Source organism: Rhinatrema bivittatum, chromosome 4 (assembly GCF_901001135.1).
Source record: "Rhinatrema bivittatum chromosome 4, aRhiBiv1.1, whole genome shotgun sequence".
NCBI classification, from domain to species: Eukaryota; Metazoa; Chordata; class Amphibia; order Gymnophiona; family Rhinatrematidae; genus Rhinatrema; species Rhinatrema bivittatum.
The window spans coordinates 268,380,794-268,408,437 of record NC_042618.1 but is presented as its reverse complement, the minus strand read 5'-3'; the positions used below and the strand labels follow the sequence as shown (position 1 = coordinate 268,408,437).

Sequence of the window (27,644 nt, the reverse complement as noted above, 5' to 3'; positions counted from 1 at the left end):
TCCGCCGGGTTGTCACAGTGTTTTCTGCTCTTCTTCAGGCGCCTGCCGGCGCTGTTGGGGCCCGCTGGTTCTGCCAGTGCGTCTCGGTGCCGGAAGGGCCGTCATGTATTCATAGAGATGCAGGAAGCTTGAGTTTATAGGTGACTGGGTCTAGCTGCTGCTCAATGGGAAAATGTCCTACAAATCGGGGCACAAATTTTGCGGATGCCATTCTAAGCCTTAGATTCTTGGTACTGAGCCATACCAACGTACCGGGCTGGAGAGTGGGTACAGCATGCCATTTCTTGTTAGCTTGGGTTTTAGCACATTGTGCAGCATGGTCAATGAGCTGGTGAGTTTTTTCCCATAGATCCAGGAGCTCTTGTCCTACTAAGGTGGCAGCTGGGCAAGACTCGGGCATAGGAACAGGTCGTGAAGTCTGTGGGTGGCGTCGAAAGACGATGTAAAAGGGTGATGATCCAGTGGAGCGGTTGACATGGTTATTATGCGCAAATTTGGACCACGAAAGCAAGGAGGCCCAGTTGTCTTGTCTCTGATTTACATACGAGTACAGAAAAGCTTTGAGGCTTTGGTTGACTCGCTTAATCTAGCCATTGTTCTGTGGGTGGTAAGCGGAAGTGAAATCAAGGACAATACCAAATTTCTGGCATAGACTTCTCCAGTATTTCGCAGTAATTGCACCCCCCGATTCGAAAGAATGTAGAGATGAAGTGCATGGATTCTGAATATGTGCTAAGTGAAGAGTTGAGCAAGTTCAGGGGTGGACAAGAGTCCAGGGAGAGGAACAAAATTTGCCATCTTAGAAAACCTATCCACAACCACCCATATGGCGGTCTGGCCATTCGAAGGAGGCAGATCACAGTTAAAATTGATGGCCACATGGGTCTAGGGTTCCATGGCAGCCGGCAGTGGCTGTAAGAGCCCTCATGGTCGGGCTCAATCACTCTTCTGCATGGCTCATTCTTTGTGTGAGGCCACCAGTAATGGCGCATGATGAGATCCAATGTGCAGGTGATGCCAGGATGCCCCCAGAGACAGGATTCATGGGCCCATTCTAGAATCTTTTGCCATAAATGCTTGGCATCCACAGTCTTACCAGAAGGAACCATGAAGGCTGCTGCGAGTACAGTCTTGGTTAGGTCGAGGATAGGCTGAAGTGGCTCTAGTGTACCTTCTGTATCAAAGGAACAGGATAGTGCATCAGCTTGACCGTTCTTGTCAGAAGGGCGGTAGCGCAGCTCAAAGTTGAACCCGTTAAAAAAAACAGGGATCAGCGGGCTTGTCTGGGGTTCAATCTCTGTGCTTGTGCCAGGTGTTCAAGATTGTTATGGTCTGTATAAACGGTTACGAGATGTTTGGCTCCTTCTAGCAAGTGCCGCCATTCTTCCAGTGTCAATTTGACTGCAAGCAATTCGCGGTCTCCTATATTGTAGTTTTCTCTGATGGGGAGAATTTCCTAGAGAAGTAGGAGCAGTTGTTGCATTTGGTGGTTCTCAGGTCTCCCCCATGAATTACCATACTTACTCTCAGCCCCACTTCCATCAGAGACCCCTGACACTGAACAGGACCTCTCTGATCCCAAACTGCCAACCTGAAGCCTCAACGCCGCCAGAAGACTCCAGCACAGCCACACGGTAGGCTGTTGTGCTCTTCTGTGCCCAACAAGACACGCGACAGGGATGCCGCCAGCACCTCTTCCTCTCTTCTAGGTGCGTGTGCACCCAAATGCTGCTAATTTAAAGGGGCTGCAGTGGGAAATCCCTTGTGGCACTCACTATAAAAGGCCATGGTGTCCCTTCAATCCTCATCTCTGCAACGGATCTCCTATCCTGTGTAGTGAGAGTTGCCTCTGCATTTCTCTGCGTTCCTCTGTTTAGTTCCTGGCCTTCGTTTTATTCAGTTCCTGGTCTTGCTGTCTTCAGTCCCTGGTCGAAGTCTTGATCTTCATCTCATCTGTCAGTTCCTGTGGTCAGTCTTCAGGCCTCTTGTGTTGTTCCTCATCCTTGTACCCTGCCCAGCCGTCCCACTTACCCTTGGATGGATCTTCCGCTTGGACTTCGGCTCACTTCATGAGCTTCTCCTGTTTGACGCCTGTCACTGACCACTGCCTGACTACCGGACTTCTACTGATTGTTGCCTGCCACTGACCACTGCTTAACTACCGGCGTTCTAATAGTCGCCTGTCCTGACCCCAGCCTGCCTTCGACTTTGCCTGCTCGTCCTTGCCTCACCTATTGATCTACAGGTTTTTAGCAGAGGCCCCCACCTAAGACCTGCCAGCCCCGGCACCCAAGGGCTCAACTTAACGGGAATGTGGGATGTTATAGGTGAAGCTCTAGCTGGGCTTCTGCCTCATTCGATGCTGCCAGCTGTCCATATCTTCAACAGCAGGTCACCAGAGTATCATAATGGTTATGCTGTATGAGGACAGCACCCACTCCCAGGGTGGATGCATCTACCTCCACAATGAAAGGTCTTGCTGGCTCTGGGTGATAAAGGCATGGACCTCAAGTGAACTCTTCCTTGAGTTGTTCAAGGAAGGTGTCTGCCAATTCCTGGTGTCTGCCCCTTTCAAGGGTAGGGCTGTCAGGGGTGGGGTCGGCAATGAGGAGTAATTGGGGATAAATTGTCTATAGTGGTTGGTCAACCCTAAAAATCGAAGCAACACCTTGAGACCAATGGGTCTGAGCTACTCCACGATGGCCTTTATCTTAGCAGGATTCATCTTGAAGCCTTGGCGCGAAATAATACACCATAAAAAGGGCAGCTCCACTTGGTCAAAGTCACACTTTTCCAGCTTAGTGTAGAGGTGGTGGTCACTGAGACTCTACAGGACCTATTTCACATGGTCTCGGTGCTCGGTGAGAGACTTAGAGAACACTAGGCTGTCGTCCAAGTATATGACTACGTGGGAGTAGAGAAAGTCTCTAAAAATCTCATTCACCATCAACTGGAATATCATAGGGGCATTACACAACCCAAAAAGCATAGTGCCTATCGCGGGCATTAAAGGAAGTTTTTGATTCATTGTCTTCTCAGATCCTGATCAAGTTGTAGGCTCCCCAGATGTCCAATTTGGTGAAGAATTTTGCGCCCCACTGACAGACAAAGTGTTCAGAGATTAGGGAAAGCGGTTCTTTGTTATGGCGTTTAGACCCCAATAATGTATATAGGGACGCAGTGATCCATCTTTCTTGCCAACAAAAAAGAATCCATCCTGGCGGGTGATGAAGAAGGGCGGAAAAACCCTTTGTCAAGCTTCTCAATAATGTATTTGGGTCTCTGATACTGGCAGAGGGTAGACTCAACCTCTGGAAATATTCCAGGAAGTAGCTCAATAAGGCAGTCATAAGCTAGGTTGGGAGGCAAGGTCTCGGCCTGCCGCTTGCTGAAGATGTCCAAAAATTCGGAATATTGGGAGTGTAGACTGGGCATCTGGTCGACCATCACTTGGGCCAAGACATCTCTTGGGTAGAAATGACGTGAGACAGCTTGTCTGGCAGAAAGGGCCCATCGGGAGATATCTAGGGTGCCCTAATCAATGGTACATTTATGCTGTCTCCTACACGCAAGGCCCAGAATGATCTGGTTGATTGCCCCAGGAAAGACGTAAAAGCGGATTTGCTCCTGATGGAGCAGGCTGGTTTGCATCAGGAGGGGTGCTGTGGAGTGGGTGACATGATTGGTTAGTCTCTCTCTGGTGAATGGTATGGAGAGTGCGATGTCCAGAGGGTTAGTTGGGATGTGGTACCGATACACAAGATCCACGGAGATAAATCTCCCATTGGCCGCAGGGCAGGGTCTCCCAGTTGGAACAGGATGTTCATCACTTTGGTCTTCTCAGTTGTGAAGAGAGGTGCCTGCAAGTCGAAATGCATCCAACATTCCGACGGCTTCCCATGGAATCGAAGTGGGGGATGAAGCTGTAGTACTGGTCTGGGTGTAGGTGGTAACACTGGAGAAGAAGGTACTGGAGGTGCAGATGGCTGTGGGAGAAGCAAGGCGTCAAAATGGGTCCAGGATATTTTTCTGCTGCTGTATATGTTGGGCCATGTCAGGGATGTCTGCAGTGCAGACAGGACCACCGGGTCCATGGTCTCAGCAACCTGTGATGCTGTCACAAAAGTGGACTCTTATGGCTGTGGTATAGTTGGTACGACCTAGGGAGAAAACTCACTAGGCCTATGCCGGCAGCTGGTGGAGAAGCCTATAGGTAGGACCTGCTGGAACTTCACTTATGCCAGCAGTCTCCCTGCAGGTTTAGCCCTTGGGTTCTGGTGGCCAGTAAGGCTTAGATGGGTCCCTAGGGGCTAAGCAGAATGAGAGTCCGATCTGAACAAGGGTCGTGACAGGTAGTAGACAGTGGAAGGTCAGGGTCAGGATCCAGGTAGTCAGTTGGAAACAAATAGAACAGATAAGGCAGACAAGGCCAATAGGTCAAGCAAAGAAGGAAAACAAGCAGGACCAGGAGCAAGGGCAGACAGGCAAGGAACCAGACAAGAGACAGAGCATGGGGAAGGAAGGACAAGACAAGGAAACAAACAGGAATACAGAACAAGGCACAAGGCAAGAATGAGACAAGGATAGCAACACGCTGTGGAACACAAGAGCACCAGGAGCCCTGTTGTTGATGAGTGGCTGGTTGCAAGAGATTTCCTTATATACTCCTGGAAGATGTGACATCATCAGCCAGCACCACAGGAAGTCCCGGCCAGAGAAGCTATAAATGCAGTCCAGAGTTAGAGGAAGTTCTGTTCTGGGTCTTTGAAAAAGCATGCTGCCGGAGGCTATTCCGGAGTACTTTGGAGCATAACAGATATGTTCAGATGCACAACATTTTTGTATTATGTACGTTAGCCAATGATTCTGCTTACCGGAAAGTTGATCTCATACAATTCCTTGTTTCTTGAAATTGTATCATTGATCTTTTTCTGCATGTGTGAAATATGCTGTTCATAACAGCCATCATTTGGAGTTTTCCCAGCAATCTGAATACCACCAGGGGTCGGAAGAGCTGTCAGATATACGCCAGTGGCAGACTATAATAATACAAATAGAATCTAGCAGTCCTTTAAAACCATATACCTTACATGTTTATATTGCTCTAATATAATAAAATGGAGAAATCACTTACCTGATAATTTCGTTGGACTCAGGACTAATGGGTATAGTGTACTCCTGATAGTAGTTGGGAGACAGAGTCAGATTTCAAGCTGACATCAGCCTACATTACCCATGCAGGAAGCTTAGTTCTTCAGTATTCTCCTCGAAAAGCAATTGTGGATATATGTGTGTTTTAATAACTTGATTAACTTCACTAACTTGATTAACTAGGACTGGTTCAACTGATTTCCAAATTGGAGACCACCAGTCAGTCAACCAAAAAACGCCGACACCCGGCAACTATGGGTGTCTTGAACTAGGGGTAATACCTGGCTTACCCGTGCTTGTCTTGCTCTCGGGGATTGTCAACTGAGGTTTCCTGATTTTGGGGCAGCCATGGGCGGGATGCTGAGTCCATCTGTCTACACTAAGGAAAACGAAATTATCAGGTAAGTAATTTCTCCATTTCCTAACGTGTAGCAGATGGACTCAGGACCAATGGGATGTACAAAAGCTACTCCCGAACCGGGTGGGAAGCTGCCCATGACCCACTTAGTATTGCCCTTGCAAATGATGTGTCCTCCCGGGCCTGGACATCCAGGCAGTAGAACCTGGAGAAGGTATGTATGGAGGACCACGTTGCCACCCGACAGATCTCGGCGGGTGACAGCATCTTGGTTTCTGCTCAGGACAGTGCCTGGGCTCTTGAAGAATGGGCCTTGACTTGTAGAGGTGGAGGCTTCCCTGCCTCTACGTAGGCCGCCTTGATTACTTCTTTGATCCAGCGGGCTATGGTTGCCCACGAGGCCGCTTCCCCTTGTTTCTTCCCGCTGTGAAGGATGAATACATGGTCCATCTTTTATATGGATTCCGATATTTCCAGGTATCGAACTAGGAGTTTGCTGACATTTAGATGGCGAAGACGGCATGAGTCTTCCGAGTCCTTAGGTTCATCTGGAGATGGTAGCGATATGGTTTGGTTTAGATGAAATTGAGAAACCTCCTTCGGAAGAAAAGAAGGGACCGTGCGTAGTTGTATGAATCCCGGTGTGAACCTGAGGAACGGTTCTCGTCAGGATAGGGCTTGAAGCTCAGAGATGCGACAGGCTGAACATATTGCCACTAGGAACGCAGTCTTCAAGGTCAGGAGTCGTAGTGACAGTCCGCGAGTAGGTCTGAAGGAAGCTACCGCTAGGAAGTCTAGTACTAGATTGAAATTTCATAGGGGCACCGGCCACTTTAAGGGTGGTCGAATTTGTTTGAGCCCTCTCAGGAAGTGGAATACATCTGGATGGGTTAATAGACTGATGCCGTCCACTTTGGCTCTGAAGCAGGCCAGCTTGGCCACCTGAACCTTGAGGGAGTTGAGAGACAACCCCTTCTTCAAGCCGTCTTGCAGAAATTCCAGGATCATGGGGATTTTGATCGTCCGCGGAAGGATCTCACAGTCCTCACACCAGGCTTCAAATATTCTCCATATTCGTATGTAAGCTAGAGATGTGGAGAACTTGTGTGCTCGGAGCAAGGTGTCAATCACTGCCTTAGAGTATCCGCTCTTCTTCAGGCAAGTCCTCTCAATGGCCAGACCGTAAGAGAGAATCGAGTTCGGTCTTCGTGGAGGATCGGTCCTTGCCGGAGAAGGTCCCTATGTGGAGGTAGGCACAGAGAGTTCCCTGCAAGAAGTCTTCGCATGTCTGCGTACTATGGCCTTCTTGGCCAGTCCAGGGCCACTAGAAGTACTAGCCCCCTGTGGTGTTCTATCTTGCGGATGATTCCGTCCAGTAGTGGCCATGGAGGAAAGGTGTACAGCAGGTCTTCCTGTGGCCAGGTCTGGAAGAGGGGGTTGATTCCCCTGGATTGCGGTTCTCGTCTGTGGCTTAAGAATTTGGGAACTTGGGTGTTGGACCAGGTTTGCCAGGAGATCCATGACTGGGGTTCCCCAGCGGTTTACTATCAACTGGAAGGCTATGGTCGACAGTGTCCATTCCCCTGGGTCTAGACTCTTTCTGCTGAGGTAGCCCGCAGTGACGCTGTCTTTTCCCACGATGTGGGCAGCTGAGATCCCTTGCAGGTTTGCTTCCGCCCACACCATTAGGGGGTCTATTTCCAGAGACACCTGTTGGATTCTGGTTCCTCCCTGGCAGTTGATGTAGGCAACTGTTGTGGCATTGTCCGACATGACTCTGACAGATTCACCTTGGAGTCTGTGACTGAATTGTAGGCAGGCTAGTCTGACTGCTCGGGCTTCCAGTTGGTTTATGTTCCATCCCAACTCTTCATTGTCTCATTGCCCCTGGGCCGTCTGTTCCTGGCAGTGGGCTCCCTACCCTCACAGGCTCACATCCATGGGGAGCAAGATCCAGGTCATTGGGGATAGTCTTACTCCCTTTCAGATGGTATTACTGTAACCACCATTGGAGCTGGGTCCGAACCTCTGCAGGTAGCTGGAGGCGAATGGAGTAGTTCTGGGACATTGGGTTCCATCGTGACAGTAGGGAACGTTGTAGTGGGCGCATGTGGGCTCTTGCCCATGGGACGACTTCTAGGGTTGATGTCATGAGACCGAGAACTTGGAGGTAGTCCCATACCTTGAAGCGAGCATAGTTCAACAGTTTTCACAAATGGTCCATCAGTTTTCTTCTCCAGTTTGGTGTCGAACTGGACTCCCAGGTACTCTAGCGATTGGGAGGGCTGCAGGCAGCTCTTGGCTGTGTTGATGACCCACCTGAGATTCTGCAATAGATTCTTGACTCTGGTGGTCGCCTGGTAACTTTCCTCTGGAGATTTTGCCCAGATATGGATGTACAAGGATTCCTTCTTTCCTCAGTATCGCCGCCACTACTACCATCATTTTGGTGAAGGTCCGAGGGGCAGTAGCTAGTCTGAAGGGTAGCACCCGGAACTGGTAATGATGGTCCAGTATCACAAAGCGTAGGAAGCGCTGATGTTCGTGGTGGACCGGGATGTGGAGATAGACTTTGGATAGATCCAGTGAAGTCAGGAATTCTCCCGGTTCTACTGCCCTTATGACTGAGCATAGGGTTTCTATGCAGAAGTGTGGTACCCTTAGGTAGCGATTGACAGTCTTGAGGTCCAGGATGGGCCGGAACATTCCCTCCTTCTTGGGGACGATAAAATAGATGGAATAGTGACCAGTATTTTGTTGGTGTGAGGGCACCGAGGTTGTCGCCTTTAGGCTGAGTAATTTTGTCAGTGTGGTTTCCATTGCTGTCCTCTTGGAGAGGGAGTGGCATGGTGATCTCAGAAATTTGTATGGAGGAATGCTATGGCAGTCTAGATAGTATCGTTCTTGAATGATGGTTAGGATCCACTTGTCCGACATTATCTTGACCCATCTTTGGTAGAAGAGGGTAAGTCTGCCCCCTATGGCTTCTTCCTGTGGGTGGGTCTGTTGATTCTCATTGTGGGGTGCGGCCAGGGCCTGAACCTGAGCCGGCTCCCATCTTGTTGTGTCTGATCTGAAAGGACTGGGCTCTGCCTGTGAGGTGAGGTGCTTGGTATGTGTTTTTGTATGGTCTAAAATGCTGGGCTCCTCTGCTCTTTGTTCTTCGGGGAGGTTTCTTTTGTTCCTGTCCTCTGGTAACCAAGGTACTGGGGATTCACCCCATTTGTTGGCTAACTTTTCCAGTTTGCTTCTGAACAGGAGGGATTCTTTAAAAAGCATTCTTGTGAGTTTCGTCTTGGAGGTTGCGTCGGCTGACCAATTTCGGAGCCATAGTTGCCTTCTGGCTGCCACTATGGATGAGACACCTCTGGCTGAGATGCACACCAAGTGAGCGGTCGCATCCGTGAGGAAAGATATCGCCGGTTCTAATATTTCGGCGGACGTGGTTGCGCCCCTGGAGAGGAGCAAGCAGGCACGTGTCACAATGGCGCAGCAGGAAGCGATCTGCAGGGTCATTGCTGCAACATCAAATGACTGTTTAAGGATGGATTCCTGATGTCTATCCTGGGCATCTTTGAGTGCAGCTCCTCCTTCGACTGGGATGGTAGTGCGATTTGAGATAGCTCAGACCATGGCGTCCACTTTTGGGAACCCTAGGAGTTCTTTGGCCGTGGGTTCCAGGGGGTATAGGGCTTCTAGGACCCGTCCTCCTTTGAAGCTGTGAGGAAATAACAAAATGATGGATGCCACAAAAGAGTCTCTTTCAATTTTTAATCATGGAGACGTAAAGAATCATGTACAAGTGCCCGACTCTGGCCGAGTTCCACCACCAATGGTGGCTGCCTCAGGGGCTTATGAATCAGAGAAAAATGTTCAGGTGATGGTCCGAATAAAATCCACTGTGTACATATATCTATTGTATTATGCACCAACACGGTTCGTCTCCTCTCATTGCTCTCTGATTCATAAGCCCCTGAGGCAGCCACCATTGGTGGCGAAACTCGGCCAGAGTCAGGCACTTGTACATGATTCTTTACGTCTCCATGATTAAAAATTGAAAGAGACTCTTTTGTGGCATCCATCATTTTGTTATTTCCTCACGGCTTCACTGGATCGCCTACCTTGTTGTTTTTTGGCTCCTTTGAAGCTGGCCTCCAGAGCATTCCATTCCAGGTCAATCAGTTGTTGTACGGCCTGCAGTATTGGGAAATAGCAAGAGGCCTGACGGAGACCGACCAAACTGGGTTCATCTTTGGCTCCGCCGTGGTACTAGTGCCAGGAATGGCCAGCGTCTTCAGGCTCAGAGACACGAAATCTTGTAACTCGTCTTTGGAGAAACATTGCATCATGGTTCGGTATGGTTCCATCCCTGGAGGGATTTCCTCTTCCCTCCAGGGAGTCAGGCTCTTCCCCTGAGGTGACTGTCGCCTAGGGGGAGGCATTTCCTGGCTGAGGCATTTCTCGGAGGGGCTAAGAGGGGCTTGGAAGGTCTTGCACTTCTAGTGGAGACTGTGGCTGTGTTGCAGACGGTACCGATTGCGCCTGGACAAAGGTTTGCAGCCCTTTGAAGAATTCAACCCAGGAAAAGGTCCCTGGGTCCATATTGAATCCAGTGGAGTTCCCCGAGGTGCCCATCTGAGGAGGGTCCGAGCCAGAGCTCCAGAGGTCCGGGATACTATCATTGGTGGAGCTGGATTCCTCTACTGGCTGAGGGGGGCCTTGCTTCGCTTCCCCCTGAGTCTCTTTGCACTGCAGGCATAGGGCAGAGGCCACTCCGGTTTGCGCAGCTCTCAGGTGGCAGGCTGGGCAGAGGGCTTGTCCCCCTTCTCTTTCTTGGCCGACAGTGCCATGATTTGTGCGCGTGGAGTGGCTCAAAACTCGTCTGTGTGCGTGGGTGTGCGCACCGGGAGACTTAGTTGTGCGCTCCTGGTACACTGATGATGTGCGTGCAGGATGCGGATGTGCATGCAGGCCGCTATTTGTGCGCTTAGTGGGGATGAGCGCGCCACTGTGCGCACAGGCCTATCCATGCGCCCGGCACCATTCTGTGCCGCTGTGCGACAGGCACCATTGTGTGCCGCTGTGCGACCGGCACCGTTGTACGTGTCACTGTGTACACGGCTCAGATGCGTGCACCGCTGTGCGCACAAGAGGTTTGTGCACCCGGCTCGCCGCTGTGCGCACAGCTCAGTTGTGCGGACAATAGGGCGATCAAGGGGGGAAATGGCGCTGACGAGCACGCGGGCAAGATGGCGACCCCCCCCCCCGGAGGGTCTCCACATGTGAGGACTCTCGCACCGGATCAGGGTCTAGGCCGGACAGGGCTGCTCAACCCGATGAAACAGACGCCGGAAGGAGGATCTGTGTGGCTAACTGAGCCTCGGAGACCGGAGACTTTAAGAAAGTTTTCTACCTTACCTTGTCTCGGCGCTTCCCGGTCTCGTGCCCGGCGGTCTCCGGCTGCAGGGGGAGAGGAAAAATACCTTCACCGCTGCCTCTCAGCTACTCTGGGGGCTAAGTCTATGCCGGAAACCGTCTACCTGACCGAGGCTTGCCTCTGAGGGATCTCGGAAATCACCTCAGGAATTCTCAACTGGGGGAGGGACCCTTAGGTATCACCGCAGGAGAGTGGGGCTCGTCTTGTAGAGGTGAGATTTCTTTTTTCTTTGGTTTGGATTTTCTAACACTGTGCAAGTGTGTGTAGTGTCCCTAACTGCTTAGGAGATGGAGAAATACTGAAGAGCTAAGCTTCCTGCACAGATATATGTAGGCTGACATCAGCTTGAAATCTGACTCCGTCTCCCAACTGCTATCAGGAGTACAATATACCCATTGGTCCTGAGTCCATATGCTACACACTAGGAAATATTCAGTTTAACAAACAAGAAAACCTAATAACCTGCTACATCATCCTTATGAGCTGTTCAATGCTCATAAGCATGAACAAATTCTTCACTTCTGTAGCTTCTAGTTTAATCATCTCCCTTATTACCCCCAGTTCTATTATAAGGCAGATAATGACATGCTGACAAAACTCACTGGTGTGTCATGCAACCATTAAAAAGTGAAGAAATATTTTAATTCACTAGTTGAAGAATATAGTTCTGAATACTAAAAATGTACAGCAAGATGATTAATTTATATGTAAAATGTGGATTTTAACAGTTATTTATAGCTGAACTGAATTCAACTATGGATAGTCACATAGTTTAAACATCTGGCACTACAGAATTTTACAAGTGCTGTGAAAACTATTCTAAAGATCAAAATCGTAGAGCATACAGAAAGACATGGTTTAATGGAACACAGTCAACATGGATTTATCCAAGGGAAGTCTTGCCTAACAAATTTGCTTCATTTTTTTGAAGGGGTTAATAAACATGTGGATAAAGGTGAACCGGTAGATGTAGTGTATTTGGATTTTCAGAAGGCATTTGACAAAGTCCCTCATGAGAGGCTTCTAAGAAAACTAAAAAGTCATGGGATAGGTAGCGATGTCCTTTCGTGGATTACAAACTGGTTAAAAAACAGGAAACAGAGAATAGGATTAAATGGTTAATTTTCTCAGTGGATTAGTTGGGATGGGATCCGGAGAGGCCCGCTCTTAAAACACCTGCTCCGAAGTTGCCATCCCTTAAACTCCGAACATCCAAAAAATAATGACGTGCAAAAGAATACCAGGATTCCAAAAAGGCAGCCCTGCAAATCCCCTGTATAGAGACCCGCATACGCTCCGCCCAGGAAGCCGCCTGGGACCTCGAACGGCCCTTGAACCCTCGCGGAACCGATTCACCGCAAAGGGATTATGCGGACCCTATAATCTCCTCCAACCAGTGAGCCATGGTATCCTTGTAAGTCATATTACCCCTCCTTGGGCCCTGACAACCACAAAGAGGTGATTAGAAAATCAATATCATTCGACACCTCCAACTACCGCAGGAAAGATCCGCGCACATCCACCTTCATCAGATCCTTCGCCAATGCTCCGACCCCCGGAGATCCTGAAGGAAGGAAGTTTCACAGGAGAATACCACCTGTGGGGAAAATGAGGGGACCATGCGCAGCGTCCCCCCGGCTAGACCACTGTCTTCGACTTAAGGTCCTCAAAGATTGCCTGTATGACAAGTGTAAAGGGAGGAGCACATAGGGCTTCGAGAACCATGCTCCAATACACTGCACCGTCAAGGTGGCCGCAACTGATCCGCCCCTTCGGGACCCGGTTCCAATCGGAAGTGCCACTAAAGACATTCTTTAAGAAACTCCCGAAAGCAACCGAAAACCGCTACCAGAATCCTTAGGTAACTACAGGATAGCCCGAGAGCCAAACCATCCTGTAGAAGCCAAATAGTTAAAAACGGAGGCCCGAGTAGAGGGAATTGACCGTTAAATGCACCATGATTCGAAGATATTCCAAACTGACAAAACCGCCAAGCAAGTTGACTCCTTCCTCGAACTCAGCACGGCGAGACCATCGGGTCAAGTAGACTTTGCCCCTTAGCCGACGCCTTTCCAGAACCATGCCGCCCGCCAAAGCGATCTACCTGATCGAAAAAAACACATGGGATCCCGGTGGAGAAGACCCGGGAGTCACGGCAACCACCACGGTCCCTCCACCGCCAGGTCGCGGAGATCCGCAACTAGGACCTTCTTGGCCATCCAGGAGCCACCCTAACAACCTTGGGTGGATGGGTCTCCATGCGCCGAAGGATTCCGCTGATCAGAGTCCAATGAGGGAGACGTACAGAAGAATCCTCGTGGGCCACAGGAACATCAGGGCATGTGCTCCTCCTGCCCCCGTTGCTTTCTGGCGGGCCAAGAACCATGGAGCCTTGGCCTTCCGGAACATCGCCATAAGGACCTTAGCCGGCGTGTTCCATCTGACGCAGGTGACATGGGAAGCCCTGCTGTCAGATCCCATTATCCTGGGCCAACATACTGGCGTCTAAAATCCTCATGAACGTCGACGACCTTTGTTATGCGAGACGCCGCCATGCCGAGCAGGTGACGCTCCGTCCACTGCCGCAGGAGACTAGCCTCACGGACCACCAGTTGACGTCCGGTTCCCCAGTGCCGAATGATGCAGGCTGCCGGACCGACTCTCCTGGGATCATAGATCTGCTATTTTTTTCAATCTCCCTGTTTCAATGATACAGATGCCCTTCAATGCTTTACGAGTTCTATGTTCATCTATTCAGGGTTCTATCCTGTGCTATCTTGTTATTCATTCTTGTTATGTCTTTATTTATCGCTAATTTTAAATTGTTAACTTCATACATCGTTCAATGTAACATGTTGTTTCTGTATGTAAACCGGAGTGAAGGCAACTCTGCTATACCTCGGTATATAAAAAAATGCTAAATAAATAAATAGATCGGCCAATGCGACCAGGGCGAGGCTCAAAGATCCTGAACCGACTTCCAACTCCAGACCAAGGATACTCACATCCGTGGTGATCCCCATCCATTCTGGCTTTGTCAATGGTGATGGGAGAAAAAATGCACCGACACTGGGCTCCATTGGGAGAGCAAAGCGGATTGGAATGGACGCCTGTGCGCGAAAGACCAGGCTACCAGGACCAGCGTTTCCGCCATGGATCCTATCGTCTGTAGATAAAACCAAACTATCGGCGGCTAATTACGAAGCAAGGATCAAACCTGCCTGTTCTGTGTGGCCCTGCTCCGATGAAAGGAATACCGTCCCCTGGCTAGTATCGAGCAACGCTCCTAGAAAACTGCAGGGACTGAGAGGGAACGAAAGGACTCCTTGTGATGTTCGCCACCGCAGTCGCGAGTGATGGCGAACCCCCAGAGGGGCTCCGACTTCAGCCGAACAGCCAACCGTGCAGGTATAAGGGCAACAGAAGTCCTCCCTCTGCAGCTGTGCCGCTACGACCACCATGCCTTTGGCAATGGTCCGGGGCTGTATCCAGCCCAAAAGGCAAGGCTGGACAAGTGCAAGTCTTTCCCCCCAGACGTATAACCGTAGATGTTTCTGGTGATCTGCACTGAGCCTGCCAAAAAGATAAGCATCCGTGAGATTCTGGGATGGCAGGAATTTCCTCTCCCCCCCGGCCGTATCGATGCAATGGCGGACCGTGACGCCTCCGTGCGAAAAATGGGATCCGCCGCCATCTGTTGACACACTTGAGATCTGGTATGGGCCGGAAGGTTCCTTCCTGCTTTGGAACTACGAAGGAAAATGGAGTAGTATCCTTTTTCTCGCTTCTGATGCGGGCCCGGACCAACGGTTCCCAGATCTAACCACCTTTCCAAGGATTTTAGACAGTGCTGGGGAGGAGCCGGCTGTCGTGGTACACGTGGGCACCAACGACATAGGAAAATGTGGGAGGGAGGTTCTGGAAGCCAAATTTAGGCTCTTAGGTAGAAAGATTAAATCCAGAACCTCCAGGGTAGCATTCTCTGAAATGCTCCCTGTTCCACGCGCAGGTCACCAGAGGCAGGCAGAGCTCCGGAGTCTCAATGCGTGGATGAGACGATGGTGTAAGGAAGAGGGATACAGTTTTGTTAGGAACTGGGGAACCTTTTGGGGAAGGGGGAGTCTCTTCCGAAGGGATGGGCTCCACCATAACCAGGGTGGAACCAGACTGCTGGCGCTAACCTTTAAAAAGGAGATAGAGCAGCTTTTAAACTAGAACAAAGGGGAAAGCCGACAGTCGCTCAGCAGCGCATGGTTCGGAGAGAGGTATCTTTAAAGGATACTAATGATGCATTAGAATTAGGGCATCCCGACAGTGAGGTTCCAATAATTAGAAAAGTAGTCCAAGTGCCTGTAACTAAAAACTCACCTGACCTAAAAAATTCTAACTTATCCCTTTCAATTAAAAAGCAGAATAAAAATACAAACAAAAAACAAACTTTGAAATGTTTGTATGCTAATGCCAGAAGTCTAAGAAGTAAGATGGGAGAATTAGAATGTATAGCAGTAAATGATGAAATAGCCCAAAACGAATCCTTCGTGTTGCATGTATGACCTCTCTAAAATAAGATTCCTTAATTCTCAAAAATAGAGTATGATAATTCAAACGTTGTGAGGCAAAAAATATTTATGGAAGGAGAGGAACGTTTCATATACAATGATAATAAATCCCCAACAGGGTGATATTGACTCTCAATTTAATCATCAACGAACCTCCTCCAACCAAAGTGTGTAGTGAATGTGCAAACGTTTTTTTCAAAAATGAATTTTTCTGTGTATATCTTTTAAAACATTAATCATTTCACTTGTTTATGAAGGTGAAGTGAATCACTCCAAAATTCCAAATATTTTTTTAAAAAAATTTTTTTGAATACTTTTTTTTGAATAAACACTCCTCGCAGCTTGATGACTGATCCCAATGAAGGGTATAAAGCAATGCTTTCAAGACAACTTAGATCGGCATGCTAGACGGACTCTGAAGGCTTAAAAAAGCTCATGCAACATCCCGACTTATCTGGTGGTTGTGCGGGTCACCGACGCGGCCACGTTTCAGGTCCACTCTCGGACCTTTCATCAGGGAAATTCGTCCTCTGGCGATATCTAGTCGGTCGACGTTGAGCCGTTGCCTACTAGGTGCTTAGCGTGAATCGTCCGATTCTATCTAAGGCTGACAACGCTGTGGGCTAACGGAAGTGTCTTATTTAAACTGATCGCTGGAATAGCTGCGTGTCCAATCCCCAGCAAGCTCTAAACAAATGACGTATCTGATCATACGGCCAATCAAAATAAACAGACCCCATCGATTGCTCTATGTATAATTGCGAATTATACAATGAAACTCCAGTCTAATAGTTCATTCAATCCTCCGGGGGCTTGTGATTGTAAGGTAAAAATCCAAAAAGCTTCTCGTTTATTTAACAATCTGGTTCTATCCCCCCCACGCCGGGGGGATGGAACCTGATCCAAAATTGTCCATTTCAGATCTGAAAAACCATGGCTTAACTGCACACAGTGAGACACAATTGGTGCTGTTAAAGTAACAGTGTGTAATTTGGACTTGTGTTCATTTAAACGAATTCTGATTTTTCTGGTGGTTCTGCCAATGTATGTCTTGGGACACGGACACACAATGGCGTAGACCACATGATCTGATTCACAAGTGGTGTGAGTCTTGCGAAGAACCTTATAACCCGTCACTGGATCAGTCCATATGTCTCCATTGATACTTTGAGGACAATGAGCACAATGTCCACATGAGTTATGGCTGCCTCCCAATTCCCCACTACAGCGATTAGTCACAGCATGTATCAGTGTGTCACGGATGTTTTTGCCGCGTGTGGTAACTATCAAAGGAAGCTCTTTGAAAATTTCGTGTAACGCTAAAACTGGCCAATGTGAACGGATTGAAGCAGCTATAGCAGAAGTGGCAACTGATTGATTTAATACACATACAAGACCGGGATCCTGTTTACGGGGTTTATAGGCTAACAAAGATGACCTATCTGAATATGGACTGATCCAGTGACGGGTTATAAGGTTCTTCGCAAGACTCACACCACTTGTGAATCAGATCATGTGGTCTACGCCATTGTGTGTCCGTGTCCCAAGACATACATTGGCAGAACCACCAGAAAAATCAGAATTCGTTTAAATGAACACAAGTCCAAATTACACACTGTTACTTTAACAGCACCAATTGTGTCTCACTGTGTGCAGTTAAGCCATGGTTTTTCAGATCTGAAATGGACAATTTTGGATCAGGTTCCATCCCCCCGGCGTGGGGGGGATAGAACCAGATTGTTAAATAAACGAGAAGCTTTTTGGATTTTTACCTTACAATCACAAGCCCCCGGAGGATTGAATGAACTATTAGACTGGAGTTTCATTGTATAATTCGCAATTATACATAGAGCAATCGATGGGGTCTGTTTATTTTGATTGGCCGTATGATCAGATACGTCATTTGTTTAGAGCTTGCTGGGGATTGGACACGCAGCTATTCCAGCGATCAGTTTAAATAAGACACTTCCGTTAGCCCACAGCGTTGTCAGCCTTGGATAGAATCGGACGATTCACGCTAAGCACCTAGTAGGCAACGGCTCAACGTCGACCGACTAGATATCGCCAGAGGACGAATTTCCCTGATGAAAGGTCCGAGAGTGGACCTGAAACGTGGCCGCGTCGGTGACCCGCACAACCACCAGATAAGTCGGGATGTTGCATGAGCTTTTTTAAGCCTTCAGAGTCCGTCTAGCATGCCGATCTAGGTTGTCTTGAAAGCATTGCTTTATACCCTTCATTGGGATCAGTCATCAAGCTGCGAGGAGTGTTTATTCAAAAAAAATTATTCAAAAAAAATTTTTTAAAAAAATATTTGGAATTTTGGAGTGATTCACTTCACCTTCATAAACAAGTGAAATGATTAATGTTTTAAAAGATATACACAGAAAAATTCATTTTTGAAAAAAACGTTTGCACATTCACTACACACTTTGGTTGGAGGAGGTTCGTTGATGATTAAATTGAGAGTCAATATCACCCTGTTGGGGATTTATGATCATTGTATATGAAACGTTCCTCTCCTTCCATAAATATTTTTTGCCTCACAACGTTTGAATTATCATACTCTATTTTTGAGAATTAAGGAATCTTATTTTAGAGAGGTCATACATGCAACACGAAGGATTCGTTTTGGGCTATTTCATGATTATTATAATAATCCTTCTTAAATTGGTTTGGTGCTCATCGATTGAAATTTAGCAGTAAATGATGACATAGACTTAATTGGCATCTCAGAGACATGGTGGAAAAAGGATAACCAATGGGACAGTGCTATACCGGGGTACAAATTATATCGCAATGACAGAGAGGAGCAGTCGGGAGGAGGTGTGGCGCTTTATGTCCGGGATGGCATAGAGTCCAACAGGATAAACATCCTGCATGAGACTAATACAAAATTGAATCTTTATGGGTAGAAATCCCTTGTGTGTCGGGGAAGACTATAGTGATAGGGGTATACTACCGTCCACCTGGTCAAGATGGTGAGATGGACAGTGAAATGCTAAGAGAAATAGGGAAGCTAACCAAATTGGTAGTGCAGTAATAATGGGAGACTTCAATTACCAAGAAACCACGGATGGGCGAGATCTGCACTTCAGGCAATATCGCAAAGTACAAATAATGCAGATGAATATTCGATCCTAACAAAATACTCCAAACAGCGTATTATGGTTAAGAAGTTTTTATATTTCAATAGGCAACTCCACAGTTTTAAACGAACACCAGCTTAATGGCGTCCCCCGACACGGTCCCGTGTTTCGCCGCGGGCTGCATCGGGGGGGATCGCCATACAGGAATTCACACAAAACTGTAAAACAAACAAATTGACAAAAGTCAGGAAAATTGAGGGACTTACAGCCGACCTACATATAATACACAACTTATAAGATACAGAGAACAATAATGACACATACCTGGCAACAGCATACCTGGCAACAGCAATTTTCCTGACTTTTGTCAATTTGTTTGTTTTACAGTTTTGTGTGAATTCCTGTATGGCGATCCCCCCCGATGCAGCCCGCGGCGAAACACGGGACCGTGTCGGGGGACGCCATTAAGCTGGTGTTCGTTTAAAACTGTGGAGTTGCCTATTGAAATATAAAAACTTCTTAACCATAATACGCTGTTTGGAGTATTTTGTTAGGATCGAATATTCATCTGCATTATTTGTACTTTGCGAGACTTCAATTACCCCAATATAGACTGGGTAAATGTATCATCGTGTCACGCTAGAGAGATAATGTTCCTGGATGGAATAAATGATAGCTTTATGGAGCAATTGGTTCAGGAACCGACGAGAGAGGGAGCAATTTTAGATCTAATTCTCAGTGGAGCACAGGACTTGGTGAGAGAGGTAACGGTGGTGGGGCCGCTTGGCAATAGTGATCATAATATGATCAAATTTGATTTAATGACTGGAAAAGGAACAGTGTGCAAATCCAAGGCTCTCGTGCTAAACTTTCAAAAGGGAAACTTTGATAAAATGAGAAAAATTGTTAGAAAAAAACTGAAAGGAGCAGCTACAAAAGTAAAAAATGTCCAAGAGGCATGGTCATTGTTAAAAAATACCATTCTAGAAGCACAGTCCAGATGTATTCCACACATTAAGAAAGGTGGAAAGAAGGCACAAAGAAGAATATTTGTATCAACTGAGGGAGACAAAGAAATTAATCAAGTTGGCAAAGAGTCAAGCAGAAGAGAGGATTGCCAAGGAGATAAAAAATGGTGACAAAACATTTTTCAGATACATCAGCGAAAAGAGAAAGGTCCAAAGTGGTATAGTGAAATTGAAAGGTGGTAATGATCAATGTGTGGAGAGAGACGAAGAAATGGCAGAAATATTAAACGAATACTTCAGCTCTGTGTTCACTAAAGAAGACCCTGGAGAAGGACCATCTCTAAACAACAAGAAACTGGAGGGAAGGGGAATAGATGAAAATCCTTTTACAGTAGAAAATGTGTGGGAAGAACTAAAGAACCTGAAAGTGGACAAAGCCATGGGGCCTGATGGGATTCATCCAAGGATATTGAGGGAGCTCAGAGATGTTCTGGCGGGTCCGCTGTGTGACCTGTTCATTAGATCCCTAGAAACGGGAGTGGTGCCGAGTGATTGGAGAAGAGCGGTGGTGGTCCCGCTTCACAAGAGTGGGAACAGGGAAGAGGCAGGCAACTACAGACAGGTTAGCCTCACTTCGGTGGTGGGAAAAGTAATGGAGTCACTGCTGAAAGAGAGAATAGTGAACTATCTACAGTCTGGAGAATTGATGGACCAGAGGCAGCATGGATTCACCAGGGGAAGATCCTGTCAGACAAATATGATTGACTTTTTTGACTGGGTAACCAAGGAATTGGATCAAGGAAGAGCACTAGATGTCATCTACTTGGATTTCAGCAAAGCTTTTGATACGGTTCCGCACAGGAGACTGGTGAATAAAACGAGAAGCTTGGGAGTGAGTGCCGAGGTGGAGACCTGGATTGCAAATTGGTTGATGGACAGAAGACAATGTGTGATGGTAAATGGAGCCTTCTCTGAAGAGAGAGCGGTTTTAAGTGGTGTACCGCAAGGATCGGTGTTGGGACCGGTTCAATATCTTTGTGAGCGACATTGCGGACGGGATAGAAGGTAAGGTTTGTCTTTTTGCGGATGACATGAAGATCTGCAACAGAGTGGACACGCCGGAAGGAGTGGAGAGAATGAGACGGGATCTAAGGAAACTGGAAGAGTGGTCGAAGATATGGCAGCTGAGATTCAATGCCAAGAAGTGCAAAGTCATGCATATGGGGAGTGGAAATCCGAATGAACTGTACTCGATGGGGGGGGGGAAAGGCTGATGTGCATGGAGCAGGAGAGGGACCTTGGGGTGATAGTGTCTAATGATGTGAAGACAGCAAAACAATGCGACAAGGCGATAGCAAAGGCCAGAAGAATGCTGGGCTGCATAGAGAGAGGAATATCGAGTAAGAAAAGGGAAGTGATTATTCCCTTGTACAGGTCCTTGGTGAGGCCTCACCTGGAGTACTGTGTTCAGTTCTGGAGACCGTATCTACAAAAAGACAAAGACAAGATGGAAGCGGTACAGAGAAGGGCGACCAGGAAGGTGGAGGATCTTCATCGAATGACGTACGAGGAGAGATTGAAGAATCTAAATATGTACACCCTGGAGGAAAGGAGGAGCAGAGGTGATAGGATATAGACTTTCAGATACTTGAAAGGTTTTAATGATCCAAAAACAACGACAAACCTCTTCTGTAGGAAAATAATCAGCAGAACCAGGGGTCACGATTTGAGGCTCCAGGGAGGAAGATTCAGAACCAATGTCAGGAAGTATTTCTTCACGGAGAGGGTGGTGGATGCCTGGAATGCCCTTCCGGAGGAAGTGGTGAAGACCAGAACTGTGAAAGACTTCAAAGGGGCGTGGGATAAACACTGCGGATCCATAAAGTCAAGAGGCCGCCAATGAAGAGTGGGTGACTCGCCAGAATGATGGCTATTGACACAATACCCTTATTAAATAAACATACACATGCTTACTGTGACTCCAACATCGCTCTAAGCTTCAACAGCAAGAGGTAATGGAAAAAAGGATTTGCACTCACAAAGAGGGGAGTAGCTGGCTTGTTACGGTGGTTACTACCCCAAACCAAATATGCCTGATACCTCACTTTCAATGCATATACAGCATAGCTCTCTGCTTCAATGACAGGGGAGAAGAATAACTGATACTTCACACATCCAGCAGAGCTCTCTGCTACAACGGCAAGGGAGAAGAAAAAAGGTTAGCACTCAAAAAGCGGGGAGTAGCTGGCTTGTTACGGCGGTTACTACCCCAAACCAAATGTGCCTGATACTTCACTTTCCATGCATATCCAGCATGGTTCTCTGCTTCATCGGCATGGGAGAAAGACTGATACATCACGCATTTCCAGCATAGCTCTCTGCTTCAACAGCAGGGGAAAAAAAAAACAAAAACAAAAAACTGATGCTTCACGCATATCCTGCATAGCTTCAACGACAGGGGTGAAGAAAAAAAGGATTCGCAATCACAAAGCGAGGAGTAGCTGGCTTGTTACGGCGGTTACTACCCCAAACCAAATGTGCCTGATACTTCACTTTCAATGCATATCCAGCATGGCTCTCTGCTTCAACGGCAGGGGAGAAAAAAACTGATACTTCACGCATGTCCAGCATAGCTCCCTGCTTCAACGGCAGGGGAGAAGAAAAAAAACCAACAAGGGCTGTACAACATAGTCTAGGCAAAACAAATAAGCATGGGTGTAGCTTGCTTATCGCGGCGGTTACTGCCCCTACTACCCCTAACTAATCAAGCTAGATATTTCACTTGGATGCAGCTCCATCACTGCTCTCTACATTAATGGTGGGGGTGGAAGGGGAATAGAACAAAGAGCTAAGAGAAACAGATAAGAATGAGAGAAATAATGTGTGAGGCTTGCTGGGCAGACTGGATGGGCCATTCGGTCTTCTTCTGCCGTCATTTCTATGTTTCTATGTTTCTATGTAAGGCAAAACGATTACCGGCATGGTTAAAAGGGGAGGTGAAAGAAGCTATTTTAGCCAAAAGATCTTCATTCAAAAATTGGAAGAAGGATCCAACAGAAGAAAATAGGATAAAGCATAAACATTGGCAAGTTAAATGTAAGACATTGATAAGACAGGCTAAGAGAGAATTTGAAAAGAAGTTGGCTGTAGAGGCAAAAACTCACAGTAAAAACTTTTTAAAATATATCCGAAGCAGAAAGCCTGTGAGGGAGTCAGTTGGACCGTTAGATGATCGAGGGGTTAAAGGGGCACTTAGAGAAGATAAGGCCATCGCGGAAAGATTAAATGATTTCTTTGCTTCAGTGTTTACTGAAGAGGATGTTGGGGAGGTATCCGTAATGGAGAAGGTTTTCATGGGTAATGATTCAGATGGACTGAATCAAATCACGGTGAACCTAGAAGATGTGGTAGGCCTGATTGACAAACTGAAGAGTAGTAAATCACCTGGACCGGATGGTATACACCCCAGAGTTCTGAAGGAACTAAAAAATGAAATTTCAGACCTATTAGTAAAAATTTGTAACTTATTAAAATCATCCATTGTACCTGAAGACTGGAGGATCGCAAATGTAACCCCAATATTTAAAAAGGGCTCCAGGGGCGATCCGGGAAACTACAGACCGGTTAGCCTGACTTCAGTGCCAGGAAAAATAGTGGAAAGTGTTCTAAACATCAAAATCACAGAACATATAGAAAGACATGGTTTAATGGAACAAAGTCAGCATGGCTTTACCCAGGGCAAGTCTTGCCTCACAAATCTTTTTCACTTTTTTGAAGGAGTTAATAAACATGTGGATAAAGGTGAACCGGTAGATATAGTATACTTGGATTTTCAGAAGGCGTTTGACAAGTTCCTCATGAGAGGCTTCTAGGAAAAGTAAAAAGTCATGGGATAGGTGGCGATGTCCTTTCGTGGATTGCAAACTGGCTAAAAGACAGGAAACAGAGAGTAGGATTAAATGGGCAATTTTCTCAGTGGAAGGGAGTGGACAGTGGAGTGCCTCAGGGATCTGTATTGGGACCCTTACTGTTCAATATATTTATAAATGATCTGGAAAGAAATACGACGAGTGAGATAATCAAATTTGCAGATGACACAAAATTGTTCAGAGTAGTTAAATCACAAGCAGATTGTGATAAATTGCAGGAAGACCTTGTGAGACTAGAAAATTGGGCATCCAAATGGCAGATGAAATTTAATGTGGATAAGTGCAAGGTGATGCATATAGGGAAAAATAACCCATGCTATAATTACACAATGTTGGGTTCCATATTAGGTGCTACAACCCAAGAAAGAGATCTAGGTGTCATAGTGGACAACACATTGAAATCGTCGGTGCAGTGTGCTGCGGCAGTCAAAAAAGCAAACAGAATGTTGGGAATTATTAGAAAAGGAATGATGAATAAAACGGAAAATGTCATAATGCCTCTGTATCGCTCCATGGTGAGACCGCACCTTGAATACTGTGTACAATTCTGGTCGCCGCATCTCAAAAAAGATATAATTGCGATGGAGAAGGTACAGAGAAGGGCTACCAAAATGATAAAGGGAATGGAACAACTCCCCTATGAGGAAAGACTTAAGAGGTTAGGACTTTTCAGCTTGGAGAAGAGACGACTGAGGGGGGATATGATAGAGGTGTTTAAAATCATGAGAGGTCTAGAACGGGTAGATGTGAATCGGTTATTTACACTTTCGGATAGTAGAAAGACTAGGGGGCACTCCATGAAGTTAGCATGGGGCACATTTAAAACTAATCGGAGAAAGTTCTTTTTTACTCAACGCACAATTAAACTCTGGAATTTGTTGCCAGAGAATGTGGTTCATGCAGTTAGTATAGCTGTGTTTAAAAAAGGATTGGATAAGTTCTTGGAGGTGAAGTCCATTACCTGCTATTAAGTTCACTTAGAGAATAGCCACTGCCATTAGCAATGGTTACATGGAATAGACTTAGTATTTGGGTACTTGCCAGGTTCTTGTGGCCTGGATTGGCCACTGTTGGAAACAGGATGCTGGGCTTGATGGACCCTTGGTCTGACCCAGTATGGCATTTTCTTATGTTCTTATGTTGGCTGGACCGCTCGGCGCTTGTCTGCGTCTCCGCCCGGTGATTGGCTACCGACAGTACGCCTTGATCTGATGTGATCCTGGTCCATTCCTCGTAGAAGAGAGCCAACCTGCCCCCTATCCTGGGCACCGAGGAATGATCCGGTTAGATATAATAGTGCGGGCTGGGCCGGGGACTGTGAGGAACTGGGTCTTCTGAAGTCCCGTCTCCCCCCGAGCGACGGGAGAAAGAAGGGGAAGGAGCACCTGGGCGTGAGCCCACCAGTTTCCCCTGAAAAAGAGACCTGGAGGAGAAGGACGACCTGGGGCGTGACCATCCCCCGGAAGACTACACTATTTATACTCCCATAGGAACTAAATCATATCCTCCAACTCCTTCCCAGCCAGTAGTTTCCCCTTGACCGGCAATGTACTCGGCATGGACTCGGACGCACCATCCGGTGACCAGTCCCGCCACCACAGCAGTCAGCTTGCCGGGCCAGTAGCGGACACGGAGCGTGCAGAGGTCCGCAAGCGATCCTACAGGGCGTCCGCACTGCAGACCACTACCGGCTCTAGGCGTCCGGCCTGACGAGCCTCCTATTCCGGCAGGCCCTCAGTGGCCAGAAGTCGTTGGGCCCTGCCAAGACTGGTTCTAAGCGTGAGATTGCAGCAAATTGCTGTCCAGGTCCCTAGGGCCGAGACCTCAGGGATCCTCTTCACTTGGATCACCGACTTCCGATCTTGAAGATCCTACCGAGCCGTGGTACCCGGGCCCAGTTTGGTAGAGCGCTTCTTGACTGCTGACACGGCTGCTTCCACCTTGGGAGCTCGCACTTCGTGACCGCTGACACGGCTATGTCCACCTTAGGAACTCGCACTTCGGGACCGCGGACACGGCTGCGTCTACCTTGGGAGCTCGCAGGACTTCCAAGACATCCTCCAGCAGGGGTAAAGTGTGCCCGTCGTCTTTGAAAACTTTAATCCCAAGTCTGGTGTATCCTCCAAAATAGCAGACTTGAAGCTGCAAGTGGAGAAAGGAAAACCACAGGGGTGCACTCAGCCCCCGCAACACCAGATCCATGGAAACGAGCCTAGAGTCCACTGGAGGTGTAGCGATCCGTAATCGCTCCGGGCTAGCTGGAATGCAGGGTCCTAATACGTCCCCATGGAAGAGACGGATGAGCCGGGGATCCTCGCCTTCCGAAGTCTGGCCCTGCTTTTTTTTTAGTCCCTGGTGGCGTAGCTCCGTCGACCTCTACCCCCCGAGGGGGTGGGGACAGGCCCTCAAAATCCTCCTGGTCCGACGTGTCCTCCGGGGAAGCCGAGGGGTCCTGTGGTGGGAGGGCCCACCGAGCCTGCTCTGCCCGCAAAAGTCTTGCAGTGGCCCCCAGGACTCTCCTGATGTACGCCTGCTAGACTTACGGCCCCCGCCAGCCCTACGCATGGGCAAAATAAACCCCGAGGGGAGGGAGGAACAGGAGCCAACTGACCTTAGTAGCATCCCCAAGGATTAACTGGGTACCTTCTGCATGCCAGGCTGCAGTCCTAACACTGAGCCACCAGGCTGACCTTTGTGGATCCTGAGAGGTCCCCTGCTCCCTCCGAATAGCCCGCGGGAGAAAACACAGTCCCGGCCCCGTGCGCCATGGAGCGAGGGAGGACGGGGAGTTCCTACCCCCCGTGGAGGACGGCAAGCAACCAGAGCGACCGGCCAAAATGGCGTCTTATGCTGCATCTGCCAGCAGCCATTTCGGGAAACGCTGCTGGAGGGGCCCCCCAACGCGACTGGCATCCCGATCCGCCTACCGCGCACCCCCTCGCGCGTCCCCCGAAGTCCCTTCAGGCTGGGCCCAGCCCATACTCTGAGAACCGCGCGCGCGCCGACCCGCAGGCTACGCCACGTGGCAAGCCAGGTCGTTTCACCCCGCCGAGAGAAGAAAGACACAAAATTCTTTTTTTTTTTTTTTTTCAACCTGCAGGGGAACGCGACTATCAGGGAGGAGGGAGCCGAAATAAAAAGCAAACCGCGCTGCCAAGCTGCCGCCGCCGCGAGTAAAACTTACCTCACTTTTTTTTTTTTTTTTTTTGTAAAACGACGCTGTCCCCCGGCGGGTGCTGAAGCGGCCTGGTTGGGGTGAGTGAGCCGGGCTCTCCGGTATCACCTCGGCTGGGCCGGTTCCCACCTGCAGGGTCCTCGACCCTTGGCCACAGCAGCCTACTACCTGGGGGGATGGCCCCCTCGGGACCTAACAACCCCCCGAGAGGCTCAGGCCCGATCCTCTGGAGAACCTGCAACAAAACCAAATCTCCCTTTTTTTTTTTTAACTTTACAGCAAGAAGAGGAAAAAAACAAGAACCTAACTAGCCTTCTTACACCAATACACTAACACCTAATTGAATCAGGCAAGACTGTGGGTTAGGCATCAGACCATCTGCTGGAGACAGAGTTATACTGACAGGCTGTGGGTGGCACCCTGGTATATATAGGGGGAGCCTGACAAGTTTGGCTCTGTCTCCATCTGCTGGTGCGGAGGCACAACCCAGGAGTCTGGACTGATCCGGTACGTATAGGGAACATAGATTTATCCAAGGGAAGTCTTGCCTAACAAATTTGCTTCATTTTTTTGAAGGGGTTAATAAACATGTGGATAAAGGTGAACCGGTAGATGTAGTGTATTTGGATTTTCAGAAGGCATTTGACAAAGTCCCTCATGAGAGGCTTCTAAGAAAACTAAAAAGTTATGGGATAGGTAGCGATGTCCTTTCGTGGATTACAAACTGGTTAAAAAACAGGAAACAGAGAATAGGATCAAATGGTTAATTTTCTCAGTGGAAAAGGGTAAACAGTGGAGTGCCTCAGAGATCTGTACTTGGACTGGTGCTTTTCAATATATTTATAAACGATCTGGAAAGGAATACGACGAGTGAGGTTATCACATTTGTGGATAATACAAAATTATTCAAAGTAGTTAAATCACAAGCAGATTGTGATACATTACAGGAGAACCTCACGAGACTGGAAGATTGGGCAT

The 27,644-nt window shown here is 47.9% G+C and overlaps 1 protein-coding gene across 1 annotated transcript in view; it reads right to left on the bottom strand.

Annotated features, from left to right (window-relative positions):
* The window catches only part of C2CD5 (C2 calcium dependent domain containing 5), a 1,535,590-nt gene that overhangs the window by 515,348 nt on the left and 992,598 nt on the right, over positions 1–27,644 (bottom strand). Inside the window, 1 exon segment of the mRNA XM_029600113.1 lies at positions 4,875–5,039. Coding sequence (XP_029455973.1) covers positions 4,875–5,039 — 165 coding nt within the window.